This window comes from Lytechinus pictus, chromosome 13 (genome assembly GCF_037042905.1).
Source record: "Lytechinus pictus isolate F3 Inbred chromosome 13, Lp3.0, whole genome shotgun sequence".
NCBI classification, from domain to species: Eukaryota; Metazoa; Echinodermata; class Echinoidea; order Temnopleuroida; family Toxopneustidae; genus Lytechinus; species Lytechinus pictus.
This window is the reverse complement of record NC_087257.1, coordinates 27,396,892-27,411,678: the sequence shown is the minus strand read 5'-3', so window position 1 is coordinate 27,411,678 and position 14,787 is coordinate 27,396,892. Positions and strand designations below refer to the sequence as shown.

Genomic DNA, 14,787 nt, shown 5'->3' with positions numbered 1-14,787 from the left:
TTTTTTTTTAGATCTAGGACTGGTTTTGTATACGGACTAGACAAACCATGGCAAATAAGCTAATATCTGTCTAAACCTAATTAAACGTAAAGTTCGGAATTAACCAGTTCGAAGTTAACCATGGCATATAGTCGGCTATTCAGTGTTGTAGCCAAGGCTAAAACCTCCAAGGCCATGGCCAAGGCATGGAAACCCAAGGCCAAGGCATTTCAAACTTACGATATACAGAACAATGAACTAACAAATTAAATAGGCGGCAGACATCACACATGGTAAAATGTATGTGAGCGAGGGGACTGAGCGAGAAAAAATTTAACCTTTGTACATTTAAAACAAAAATAATTTCATGATAGTGATCATATTAAAATGATGATATAGTTACCTGTGTACACATAATCCATAATTTTTCTAGGCAATTTACATTGCAATAATTATTATTACCACGGTCATCTGATCCTGGCATTCTCAACGTATGTTTTTCTCCACTCCCTGGGACAGGGGCAGCAGAAAATTATTATGGGGGGGGGGGTACGTCAACGCCAAAAAGGCACTCATTTATGAAAATGAGTTTTTTGTGCAAACAAATACATGTATTATCAAAATGAGATTATGAACTGCGTGAAGTAATTGTGTGTTTTGTAGAAATTAAGTTGAGCAAAGGCTTTATAAAGTGATTTTTAATTATAAGATAGATATTTTGATTTAGGTTTTACTTCTCAGCGGCAAAGCATAGCGAGCAAGCGGTTTTGAAAAAAAAGTTGTAAAACTTGATTTATGGTCAATTATGGGGCTAATCATTGTTAAAAGGGCATTCTTGCGCAATGTTGCCAGCGCGAACCACCAGCTCAAACTTCTTGACATGTCGTGTAATAAGACATGGAAATTAAATATTCTGAGCTGGTTTTGTAATCATGAAAAAGATGTGTATCTAACTAAAAATAACTGTATGCTCGCTAATTTTTTTTTTATATACTCACCAGTAAAGGAAGCAGTTATTTACCGCATTTTAAATAGGATACATAACTCACCAATAAATATAATGCGAACGCAAAGCGCGAGCTCAAAAATTTGTGATATTCCAACCTGAAAACTGGACATTCTAAGCATTTTTTTTTTTGTGAACGGGAAAAGAACGAGTACAATAATTGATGCGAGTGCAGGAAGCGAGCCAAATTTTTTTGATATTCCAACCATAAAGCAACATTCTATACATTTTAGTAACCATGAGCAGGATTAGTACTGTACTAAACAAGAATTGATGCAAGCACGATTCAAAATCTGTGATTTTCGAACCTAAAATGTATTATGTCTTATTATTAAAGAAGGTATATTTCTTTTTAGAAATATTATGTCTTATTATTAAAGAAGGTATATTTCTTTTTAAAAAAGGGCATATTTCATTTGGAAAAAAAAATCCTACAGGGATTTTTTTTTTTGGGGGGGGGGGCAAGAGAGCACAAAGCGCAAGCTAAAATTTTCAAATGCTTAAACTGAAAATGAGTCATTTTTAGGACTTGTCAGTTTTCATATTTTTTTCTGCTTACAACCACTTTTAAATTTCAATTCTCATTTCTTGTATCTTCTACACTTATTTTACCTTAAAAAAACAGAATAAAGAATACTAACAAAATAAGGTTATATTCAAAAGGATATAAAATAAACAGGGTGCACCCCATATCCTTAGTTTGGAGAGGGTAAATCTTAATTATTTCTTTAAACAGTTAATCAATCATTAATTATTAATACTTATTGATAATATTGATAATTATTAATTATTCAATTATTATTTGTTATCAATTATTATTTCTTGAAACCATATTGACACAAAACAAATACGTTGTTTATTTCCTCTTGAAACTGTAGAGACATGAAAATCACTGTTGAACGATATATGATTAAAAAGAAGTAAACATTTTTTCCCCTTTGTTTTGTCAATCTGACCCAAAACAAATATACAATTTAGAAAAGAGATAGAGAGAAGAAGAAGTTCCATCCACCACCAAGAATAAACTTAGACAAGGGGAGAAAGGGAAGGGAAAAGATGGAGTAAACATGTGATATTATTTTTTAAACAATCTATCGCAAAATTAGCTTTTCCTTTAGAAAGAGGGGGACAAATTTTGTTCTCTCGCTCGCTTCAATCGTTTTCTTCTTTTTTTACAGAAATTTTGCTCTATATATGCCATGCGTGGCCCCTCAAAGTTTCTGGCTCATCATGCCATTGACATAACCTATTTGGATATGACAACATTGAAGACTGCATGTGTTCAAGTTTACCAAATCTTTTCAGAATATCATTAAGACTTCAAAAATTCTTGTTGGCCAAAGAAAATAATACAAGGAAAATCCTAATGGAATAGATATCAACCTTGTTATCGTTCTTTAGAATTAGCTATGTTTAAAGTATGAAAATTGTTGTCAAAATTGCAGTCAGAAGTCAAATTTATTCTTGTCATCAAAGCACTATTATCTTGATCATGATCATTATTTTTTACTGTCATTATCATCATTAGTCATGATTACAACACATTACCAATACATAATGCTATTTTTCATAACGTATTCTTTGTTTGAAAATTCTTGATAATGGTGACAAAACTAGTCCTCAAGGCCAAGGCCCTCTCAATGCCAAGGCTTTGAAAAAGTAGGCCTTGGCTTAAGGCGCCTTAAAGGGATGGTCCGGGCTGAAAATATTCATATATCTTAATACATAGAGTAGAATTCACTGAGCAAAATGCTGAAAATTTCATCAAAATCGGATAACAAATAATAAAGTTATTGAAGTTTAAAGTTTAGCAATATTTTGTGAAAACAGTCGTCATGAATATTCATTAGATGGGCTGATGATGTCACATCTCCACTTTCCGTTTTCTTATGTTATTACATAAAATCATATTTTTTTCATTATTTCATACTTGTGTGAATAATATGTCTCTTTTATAATGAAATAAGTTGCAGCAATAAATATCTAATGCACTAAATCAATTGTCAATTCAATTTTTCTAGTTCTTGGAGGAAAAAATTTGAATAAACCTAATTTCATATAATAAAATACAAAAGAACAAGTGGAGATGTGACATCATCAGCCCACCTAATGAATATTCATGACGACTGTTTTCACAAAATATTGCTAAAATTTAAAATTCAATAACTTTGTTATTTGTTATCCGATTTTGATGAAATTTTCGGCATTTTGCTCAGTGAATTCTACTCTATTTGTTAAGCTATAAATACTTTCAGCCCGGACCATCCCTTTAAGGCAAAGGCCGAGCATCAAGGCACTACAACACTGATTAGTACTAGGCATTAGACAGGTCCAGATTTGAGGTAAAGTTAATGCGCTAGCCTAAGCGAGCCCTATATAGCCTAGCACATGTCTAATTGCCATTAATGGCACTTATAGTTTAATGTTTAAGAATTGGATATTTATATATGCGTACTCTTAATCCGAAGACGCAATACATGAATATTCATATGTTGGTCCAGAACTCGGTGGGAAAAATAATAGTCTACAACTGTAGACCCACATCTGCAGTGTGTGTATCACAGCTGATTCAAGGAGTCTGCATAGCAGACTAGGTCTACTGGAGCTGCAGATGTATGGCTCGCTTCGCTCGCACTTTCAGGCTGGTTTGCTTCGCAAACCAGCTGTAGATCCCACTTCACGAGCCATTCAGAGTCTGCATAGCAGACTAGCGCCGACACGTGCGCAAAATGGTATGAACACGCACGACCACGATCTAATGAATATTCATCGGCGACGTATTTTTACGAGTACGGTGTCCTTTGAAACTCGGCTCATAATTATAAGTATACCGCGAAAAATAAGGAATTGAGAGGAAATGTCAAACCGGGATGACAAACTTGAATCATGATGCAGCTTGGCCTTGCCCTTGGTTTCAAATAGTAGGATTCAGGAGAGTTGATCGCGGTAAGTAAATGGGTTCTTGTACCGTTTGTCTTTCCCTTTATCCAGTACTGCTGAATCAGCAATGTTCACAGCTGTGGAAAGAGCAGAACAATACTGGTACTAGAACTTAAGTAGGTTTTAGAATCCTCAACCTCTACATGTAAGTTACATGTATCTCCCCCAAGCCGGCTTGGCCCAAGGCAAGCCTTTAGTTTGGCACGACGAGAAGTGATGAAAAACGAGTCAGTGGCAAAGATGAAATTCCTGTCCAAAAAGCAATGTCTATTTTGAAAGGCTCCTTCAAACAGTTAACTCCAAAAAGTAGAACTAGAAGAGAAGTCATAATTAACAAGTCCAAAACCAAGGCAACTTGTTTTTTCTGTAAAAGTAACTGAATAAGGATTCCGGTGACCCGGGTTCGATTCCCAAGTGGTGCGCTAGTGGCTTGCCCTTTGGTAAGGCATTTATCCTCATTACCAGGTCCCTCGGAGAGGACCTTAAGCCGTTGGTCCCCTGGTTGCTTGCTCACAGGCATTCGATCGTGCTTTCTTGGCAGTCAGGTAAAACAACCTCGGTATAACAGGTATAACAGATAAGAGACTAGGCCTATATAGTATATACTAAACAAGTTAGTAGTATTGATCTGCGTCTGTTAAGACAAAAGAGATGAATGGAGAAGAAAGAACGAATGAAAGAAAAAAAACTGTTCCTTCATTCTTTGAAATTAATAAAGGGAAAGAAAAGAACAGGAAAGGAATGGAAAATGAATTAATGGGTGAAAGAAAAAATGGAAAGAAATAAAAAAGGGGGAAAGAAAGTTAAGAAAAGGAGATGAAAGAGAGAATGAAGGAAAAAATTCCTTCATTTTGTTAAAGAAAGGGGAAAAACAGGAAGGAAATAGCCAAAAAGGAAAGAAAGAATAAGGAAAAAGAGAAGGAAAGAAGAAAATAAAGAATGAAAGAAAGGATGAAACTTTAGTTGAAGGAAAGAATGAAGTGAAGAGAGAATTAAAAAAAAAGAAAATAATGGAAGAAGGAAGGAAAGAAAGAACAAAAAGAAAAAGGAGAGGAAAAGAGAAGGAAGCAAAGAAAAATTAGAGGAAAGAAAAAATGAAGAAATTTAAATAAGGAAAGTAGGGGAGACCGGGGTTAGTTGGAACATGGGGTAAGTTGAAACATTGTAATTTTCTTCAACGTCTTTAAATAAATTTCTGCAATACTGCCCTCAATTTATTGTCATTATCAACAGCCATCCACCATATATTACAGACAACACATGTGCAACAAGCCTGGCGAAGTTAGAAAGGAATTTTTGTTTTTTGAGCTTCTGAGTAATTTTTTTCTCTTTCAGAAATGTTTGATCATCTCAGAGAAGTTTATAGATCAAGTTGGCCAGTTTGGGGGTATAATAGACACTTATACCAAGCTACAAAATGAGGTTATTAATATGCCATGGTGAAGTCCCTTTTTTGAGCTGTAAGCTTATAAACGTCAAATGGGCCTCTGGAACAAAATTGAAGGGGCTAGTTGGAACATGTTCCAACTTACCCCAAACATAATTATGAATAAAAACATTGGATATGAGAAAAAAATATATAAAGTAAGTATTTCACACTCTTCTGAACATGTATTGTATACCATGCTTGTTTTGTTTATCAGTTAGTTCTGAGTGTGCATTTAAGGCCTATTGTAGGCCCCTAATGCAATATTAACCCTTATCAAACTGGGGGGGGGGGTCAATTTGAGCCCCCCCCCCCTGAGAAATTTGTCACTATGCCGTCGCACAAATTTTTTTGACTACACTGCTCGCTGACTTTTTACTTTCAAGTCTTGCGCATCATTTGAGACCAAATTTGCGATGCCAGTGTGTGCGGTTTCGAAATTACGCAACATTTTGAACGTGCATGTTCTGACCCAAAATTGTTCAAAAACGTGATTCCATGTACAAGGTCAATGCAATTGGGTTTTTCAACCAAAAGTCATAAATGTATGATTATTTTTTTACTTTTGTTGGTTCAAATAGATTCATTTTATGCTATTTATGATCGCAAAAGAGTCCCAACAAAGTTCATCAGAAAAAACAAAGGTTCGAAAAAAACAAAAATACAAATAAAAAAACACATAAAATACATAAGAAATTATATTTTTTTGCAATTTTTTGTGGATATTTGTTATAAATGTGAAAAATGATTCTCTCACCAAAAATTAGCATTCTACTAGCTTAATAAATATAGATAAAGGCAAAAACATTAAAAAAAAAAATTTAGGGCAAATTTCATATGCTTATTTGCATAACTAATTAATGAAAAAAGTATAAACAATTACTTTTTGTCTTATAAATTTGATGCAGAAGTACATGAAATTGCTGATAGTACACTTAATTGCATGTAAAATCAAACGCACCCAAATATGTGGAATTCTAGTCTGCTTGCGTGAGTGGCTGTATAATAGAAAAATAAAGTTCAACGAATCCACAATAAATATTTTGAACTTCAATAAAATAAAGCAAATAGGCTAAAACCATGTAATATTACAGTTTTAAGTAGTTTTAGTATAATTCTTAATTGACCATGCAGTGTTCCAACTTACCCCATACCATGTTCCAACTTACCCCGTATTGGGGTAAGTTGGAACGTTTGCGATGGTCTTGTTCAAGGTGGATTTTTTTCAGTAACCATAATAGAGTTGAAAATTTTATGGGGTACATTTGAAGCCCTTAGATATATGCTTCAAGCTGATATATTGATTGTTCCTCGAATAAAATCTATTTGGATTTTACAGCCATTTTTGTCAAAAATGTTCCAACTAACCCCGGTCTCCCCTACATGTAAGAAAATGAAGGAAAGAAAGAAAAATGAACAGAGAGAGCGAGAGAAAATGAAAGATCAGGAAAGTAAGCTAGAAAAGATTGAAAAGAAAGATAGATGGACCAAAAAAGGCAAGCAGGAAAGATAGAAGAAAGGATAGGAAATAAAGAAAGAAAGGAAGGAAGAAAAAGAAAGAGTCACTCAAATTTGAAACAAAACAAAAATGTAATCTAACAAAAATCTTGCTGATATTTGTTTAAAATATATTTTAATAATTGTTGGAAATATAAACGTTTTATAAATGAATAAAATTTCACAGAGAAACATTGACAAACTTATAAATCAAATGAATCATCACGGCATCGTGGACTTGCACGCATCTTTCTTCCCACTACACCGATCACAATAACACTCAAAACAACGGCTGAAACTAAGTTATGAAAACTCAATAACTCACATCACCAAATCAGTAATCTGAGAATCCACATTTTATAAGTGTAAAAATTTCCCGCTGATTTTGTGATTATTTTGTTGGAAAAACTATTTTTCATGTGAGCTTGTTCACTTTGATTCGGAGTTTGATTGGGGATAGTACCGATGTGCACAGCAGCATGGAGATCCATGCATGCCTGCCTGCCACACTGGCTGCAGGCTGGGCGCACCAGCCACATGTATGTATGCTGACTCTGTGTGTGTGTTTTTGTGTGTAGATCACAAAAAATGTCGCAAACTGGCTTGCAATTTGAATTGAGAGAAGTTGTTAACTTTGTTTTTTCTCTCTCTCCTGTATTTTTGCATGTGAAGTATGGGGAAACTTTGTAAAATTTCATTTCACAGTGAGAATTTTGCTTGCCCGATTCGGGCAAGTAGTTTTTGTCTAACTTTTACTTGCCTCGGGCAATCGGGCAAGCGCTTATGTCGCAACCTGTAATGTCATTTAGAATAAAAATAAATAAAAATCTAGACAGAACCAGGTCGCCCGAATTGCAAGAAATGATTACACATGCAGGCTCGCACTAACACACTACCGTCGGTGAATGGGGATGATAGTAATTTGTCAGAAATTGTTAAATAAATCCCCAGAAACAATAGTTATTCCTGTCTTGGAAATTAGTATTTTTGGTCACAAAAGTGATATTTTAATGATTTTTTAAATTGTGTGCTGTGTACAGCATTGGCATACCATAGTCCCAGATGTAGATTCCCCACAGGCAGGATGGTGATGAACCCTTGAGTGGGGCTGGATGGGGGCCAAAGTAGTGCGAGGTTAGTTTTAGTACACTAACCTCGCACACAGAACCATGTTTGGCAGTGGATTTCTAGTGGGTTGCGCTTTCTCAACACACAGACTTCTGGCTTGATTTTTGTGTGTGCGGCGGCATGTAATTGTAAAACCCTAACCAGGCCAGGGAGCTCCGGCCGGCGAAAGGCAGCGGGCTGGAGCCCAGGACTCGTCCGTGTAATACTAGGCAGACATATACACTACAAAATGGGGTGGAATGCGGTCGCAATAGCACTCCAAATATTAAAAGGGGCAAAATAAATTATGCATTTACCTCGATTATATAGATGAAGGTGTATCGTTACACAGAATCCGACATCGAGGCACAAACTGGACCCTCAAAAAAAAGGAATAGTGAGACCTCTGTCGCGTTCGTTCTCGGTATCGATCGGCCATTTTGTTTTCAATTTTGACAGAAGGAGAACGAACGAGACAGAACTTTTCCTTTTTATGATGGTCCAGTTTGTGCCTCGATGTCAGGATTCTGTGTCACGATAGACCTTCATCCTTATAATCGAGGTAAATGCATAATTTACTTTTTCCCCTTTTATTTGGAGTGCTATTGTGACCCCATTCTATCCCATTTTGGAGAGCATATGTCTGCCTAGTATTACATGGACGAGTCCTGGGCTCCGGCCCGCTTTGCGGGTTAAATGAACCCTAGTGAGTAGTGGGTGGGGGCCGGGTGACTGTCTATGCATGTGGTCAATGGACTGTCAGGGGTTACCTCAGGGACGGAGGGGGCGAGGCGGTAATCTTGAGTCGAGACATATGAAGAGTAAATATGTTGGTGCTAAGTAGGACTAGGAATGCGGTGAATCCGAGACAGGAATAACCGTCATTTCTGGGGATTTATTTAACAATTTTGTGACATTTTCCCTGACCTTGCCATTCACTTTCAGGCACTTGTAATTGTTCACTCACTGCACCCCCGGCCAGCCCACTCAAGTGTTACCGCTGCGTACAGAAAAATCAAGCCAAAAGTCATGTGTTGTAATTGTGGACGCCAGGAGGCAGAAGTGGCGTCGCAGCACGCGACCCACTAGTTTAGAAATCCCATGCCAAACGCTTCTGTGACAACAACAACTTCTTTGACTGTGCACTCCCACTAGTCCTAGTACCAACCCCGCACAAGTGTGAGTGCTGCCAGCCAGGAGGCTCCTCGAGAGTAAAAATCATGCACTAACGCGTGCTTACTTTCCATAGAGCCAAGGATTATGCCCCATTCATGTGCATAGGTACCGCAAAAAACAGATTTTCACCCCCGAGATTTCCACTTTCCTTAAAAGATCTAGATCCCGGGGGGGGCCACTTCCATTGACGAGTGGATACCATGCGCGACCACGGGGTCTCGAAAAGCACCCTAAACACGTATTTTCCATGTTCTGAAAATGCACCCCTTAACAAGTATTGGCGTCTTAAACCCTACTCTTAACAAGTATTGGAAACAAAACTATACTTTTGGCAAGTATTCCCTGAAATGAACCCCTAAACAAGTATATTTTATTGTTGTGTCACGGGTCCGTCGGTCGTCGGTTTTACCTAATTTACACACCATTTGGTTTAGTAAGGTCCCACCTTCCTCACCTCGCGCAAATCGGGACTCTAAACGCTTGGTGTTGGGGCAAAAAGTACATCCTTTATACAACATTTTAATTTTGTTTTATCATCCCCGCAAATGTGACCCTAAACACGTAGCTTTCCTAGCGAAATAGATACCCTTTTTTCATTATTTTTGTGTTTTTGACACCCTTATCACGTTACGTACGTAACATGCCCTATCTTGAAAAAGACATCCTTTTTACGTGTTTTCTTGGTCGCGCATGGTATCCACTCGTCAATGTAAGTGGCCCCCCTGGGATCTAGATCTAGCCCTAAATCATGTAAATGGGATATAACTTCATTTCCGACATTTATACAATATTGATTTAATTTTTAAACAAAAATTTATTAAAAAACAAAAATATTTTGAGAAGAGGAAAAAACTTGCCGATATATGTTGCCATCTTGCTATCTTTGTTCTTCGCTATAAAGCTACGAGAAGCATATAGAGGATATGCATCTTGTACTTAGCCAGGAAATTACTAACTCATCCATGATTCAGCTCAGTAACAGAGAGAAAAAATATATATATTTTGGGGGTCATGCCAATGAGTTCAAAGGTCCAATAACCTGGATTTGTTTTGCTTTGCTTTTAAATTTAAAGGTCAAGTCCACCCCAGAAAAAAGTTGATTTAAATATGTAGAGAAAAATCAAACATGAATAACGCTGAAAACTTCATCAAAATCGGATGTAAAATAAGAAAGTTATGACATTTTAAAGTTTTGCTTATTTTTCACAAAACAGTTCTATGCTCAACTCAGTGATAGGCAAATGAAAGAGTTGATGATGTCACTCACTCACTATTTCTTTTGTTTTTTATTGTTTGAATTATACAATATTTCAATTTTCACGAGTCTGACCATTAGAGCCCCTTTGTTTGAACCACAAAATGTTAAAATAATGGAATTCCACGTGTTCAGGGAGGAATGACACTTTGTTTCACATGACAATGACGAGAAAATCAAAATATTTCATATTTCATATAATAAAATACAAAAGAAATAGTGAGTGGGTGATGTCATCGGTCCCCTCATTTGCATACCGAACAGGATGTGCATATAACTGTTTTGAGAAATTAGGTGAAACTTTAAAATGTTATAACTTTCTTATTTTACATCCGATTTTGATGAAATTTTCAGTGTTATACTTGTTTGATTTTTCTCTTTCTATTCAAATCAGCTTTTTGTTGGGGTGGACTTGTCCTTTAAGTTTTACTCAATGATTTGATGGATCGGTTTTGACTTCGGTCTAGCAAGACTCATTTCATGTAGAGGTCTACTATTGCCTGCGATTGTGTGGGCTTGATAAATTCTTATGAAATAGAAACACTGTATAAAAACTACCAAATATTATTATTATGCATTTTGATCAATGAAAAAAAAAGTATGGAAAACCAAATTATATGAAGTTGTCTTTCATTTTGATATAAACTGATACCTCAAATTATCTGGGGTTTTTTTCTTGACAGGATACTCAAGATTTCAAAATGATGAGGATTAAAGAAGAAGAGGATACAAACATCAGGATTAAGCAAGAAGATAATACAAACATCAGGATTGAGGAAGGAGGTGATACAGATATCAGGATTAAACAAGAAGATGATACAAACATCAGGATTAAGCAAGAAGATGATACAACTATGATCAGGATTAAACAAGAAGATGATACAACTATGATCAGGATTAAACAAGAAGATGATTCAAATATGATCAGGATTAAACAAGAAGATGATTCAAATATGATCAGGATTAAACAAGAAGATGATACAACTATGATCAGGATTAAACAAGAAGATGATTCAAATATGATCAGGATTAAACAAGAAGATGATTCAAATATGGTCAGGATTAAGCAGGGAGATGCTACATATGTTGTCAGGATTGAACGAGAAGATAATACAAATTTGGTCAGGATTGAGCAAAGAGATGCTACACATGTTATCAAGATCAAGCAAGAAGTAGAAGAGGAGGACACAAGCTTCAATGCTTTCACAGATAAAATGGGGGAGAAAGAAGAGGAGGTGAAAGAAAATCGCGCTGTCAAGTTTGGATCTTGCGGTTTGATGTCTGTTGATGAAGGTACATACATTATTACAGATTTATGATTGTTATTATACATGTATATTAAGATTTTTTTACATGGTTTGGACAATTTTTAAATCTAAAGTTCTAAAGCTCGCTTTTTGGGTCAATTATGGGGCTAATTATATAGGCCATACTATTAAAAGGGCATCCCGCTTGAGATGTTGCAAGCGCTAATCGCAAGCTAAAATTTTTTGACATTTCAATGAGAATGAAAATTAAACATTCCGAGCAGTTCTCTTTATGAAAAAGATGTTTATCTAACCAAAGATTTAACGCGAGTACAAAATTTATGATATTCCAACCAAAAAATTTGACATTCTTAGTAGATCTAAGCATTTTTATAACCAGAAAAAAGGCGAGTTCCTTACGACATAATAATTAAGGCAAGTGCGAGCAAAAAATTGTGATTTTCTTACCTATTATGTTGTACTTCAAAAAGAGTATTTAATTTCCAAAAGGGCACATTTCATTTTGAAAAAAGGAATTTTTCCCTTTTGAGAAAAGGGCATTTTTTACCTACAGGGATTTTCTTTATCACGACCAGCAGAAGCTGTTAAAAATGACAACCTCCCCTAAAAAATCCCCTTTTCTTCAGGTCACATGTGACCAACACACAGTCCCCAATATTCTTCCAATTGCTTGATCAGGCAACAGTTGCTCAGAGAAAATAAAAATTCAGATGTTTGACTTTGATCCAAGTGCCAATTCTTGATGCAATACATGCTTTGACCAAAACATACACCGTTGAAACTATTACTGCATAATATCCTGTTATTTTATAATTACATCACCGTTTTTGTTTGAAATTTTAATGAATTTATTTCTTTTTGAGAAAAACAAGCCTTATTTCATTTTCGGAATAACAAACCATATTTCGGACTAACGAAGCTTCGGATTAACAAACCTTATTTCGTTTTCGGACTTACGAACATTCGGATTTACGAACTTTATTTTGTTTTCGGACTAACAAACCTTCGGATTAACAAGCCTTATTTCATTTTCGTACCAAAGAACCTTCGAAATTGCAAATCTTATTGCGCTCTCGGAATAACGAACCTTTGAAAATTACGAATGTACCCAGAAAAACACGAAAAATAAAAGAATATTGATAACTAAACAGCTTTCAGGGACAGGGTTTAATCTTGTTTTGTTAATACCATTTTTGTACATGCATAATTTATTCATTTATTTTGGTCTCAAAATTTGCATGAGACTTGAAAGTAACAAGTCATCGAGCGACGCAGTAAAATAAAAATTGTGCAGCGGATTTATCACAAAAAATGTCTGTGCTATTAGGGTTAAAATTATATCAAAGCTAAAGTATTGATGATATTTATTTTCTGTTTTTCCACAACCAGGAGATATTGCTGGACAAACACAAGACTTAAAAGAAAAAGGTACGTCTATCATCAGTGGTGATGAATTTCATCTTAAGATAAAGTTTGGAGAAAAGATAGATCAGAGGAATGTTCCAGAATCGAGTAGATCAAGTAGAGAAGAAGATAGATGTTTAAACTGTAAAAAAGAATTACCTAGTAAATGTGATGGTCAAAATTATATAGAGAAAAGGCCACATGCGTGTTCTTACTGTTACAAAGGATTTTCTTTTAAATGCTATCTGAATGATCATATCAGGACAAACACAGGAGAAAAACCATTCAAATGTTCATTATGCAGAGAAAATATTTTCTATGAAAGGCAATTTGAACAATCATATCAGGACACACACAGGAGAAAAACCATACCAATGTTCATTGTGTGAGAAAATATTTTCTACAAAATTCAATCTGGACGATCATGTCCGGACACACACAGGAGAAAAACCATGCAAATGTTCATTATGTGAGAAAAAATTTCTATTAAAGGCATTTTGAACAATCATGTCAGGATACACACAGGAGAAAAGCCATTCAAATGTTCATTGTGTGAGAAAAGATTTTCTTCAAAATCCTTCCTGAACAGGCTTCTGAGAATACACAAAGGAGAAAAACACTCAAAGGATTTGCCATACAAGTGTTTACTATAGGTGGTTTCAAACCGCCTCGATCACAAGAATCCCCGTTAAATTACGAGAACATTTTTAGGCTAAAAAATACCCATTAATTATTCCTGCATTCAGATCGCTCCGAAACATACACTTCGGGATAAATTCCTGAAGTTAGGAGCATGCGCAGTATGGTCTAATAAGCAGGCAAGGCGCGAGATTCAAAACTACTAGCCCAGCAGCCACCCACGGCGCCGCACCCAACGACACACTGGGCTAAAAGTTCCCGTAATTTGCTTTCACATCGCCAAAATACCTGCGACCTTGGAAAAATCCCCGCGAAAGTTCTCGTAATTTCGCCAAGTACCTACTATTTAGCGGGTATTTTCTTTCGGGGAAATTATGCGTAGTTTGCTTTCACATTACCAAAATACCTGGTATTTTCTGATCGGGGTAAATTTCCCGATCAGAGAATACCTGGAACTGACGAACTTCGAGGCGGTCTGAAACCACCTAAAGTAAGAAAAGTTATTCACAGGAGAGTACACTGGTGTATCATATCAGAACACATACAGGAGAGAAGCTTTATCAATGTTCACACAGTGAGAAAAACTTTTTGGTAAAGTCGGAACTGACCTGTCATCTCCAAACACACAAAGAAGAAAAGCTGTATAAATGTACACACTGTAACAAGGTATATTCAGATAGACGTAATCTAGCAATCCGTGTCCGAACACACACAGGTGAAAAGCCCTGTAAATGTTCAAAATGCAATAAGAGTTTTTCAGACAAGCGTAATATAGCTTTTCATCTCCGAACACACACGGGAGAAAAGCCATATGATTAGAGTGCTCACGCTGTAAGAGAACGTTTTCCCTAAAATGTAATCTTAACCGTCATGTTAAAACCCACACAGGAAAAAAATGGCATGAATGTCAGTACTATGACAAGGATTTTTCTGATAGACATTGTCTCATAAGGCATCTGAAAAAACCTGCAGGAGAAAAGCCATGTCAATGACCATTCTGTATATATCAAGATTTTATCGATATCTGTCTAGTCCTATATGCAAACATATTCATTTGAATGTGAACTCTGTATATATATAAATATATTCA

The 14,787-nt window shown here is 35.9% G+C and overlaps 1 protein-coding gene across 6 annotated transcripts in view; it reads left to right on the top strand.

Moving 5' to 3' along the window:
* The first annotated feature begins 3,749 nt into the window (after positions 1–3,749).
* LOC129275199 (gastrula zinc finger protein XlCGF57.1-like) overlaps positions 3,750–14,787 on the top strand; it is a 31,403-nt gene continuing 20,365 nt past the window's right edge. For 3 of the 6 annotated variants that reach the window (XM_064108151.1, XM_064108150.1, XM_064108152.1), the window contains exons 1-3: positions 3,755–3,931; positions 11,070–11,679; positions 13,044–13,082. In XM_064108151.1, the coding sequence (XP_063964221.1) occupies positions 11,088–11,679; positions 13,044–13,082 (631 nt within the window). In that variant the 5' untranslated portion in view covers positions 3,755–3,931; positions 11,070–11,087. Of the gene's footprint in view, positions 3,932–11,069; positions 11,680–13,043; positions 13,083–14,787 lie in introns of all 6 variants that reach the window. The other 3 variants (XR_010295400.1, XM_064108148.1, XM_064108149.1) reach the window with 2 other exon arrangements.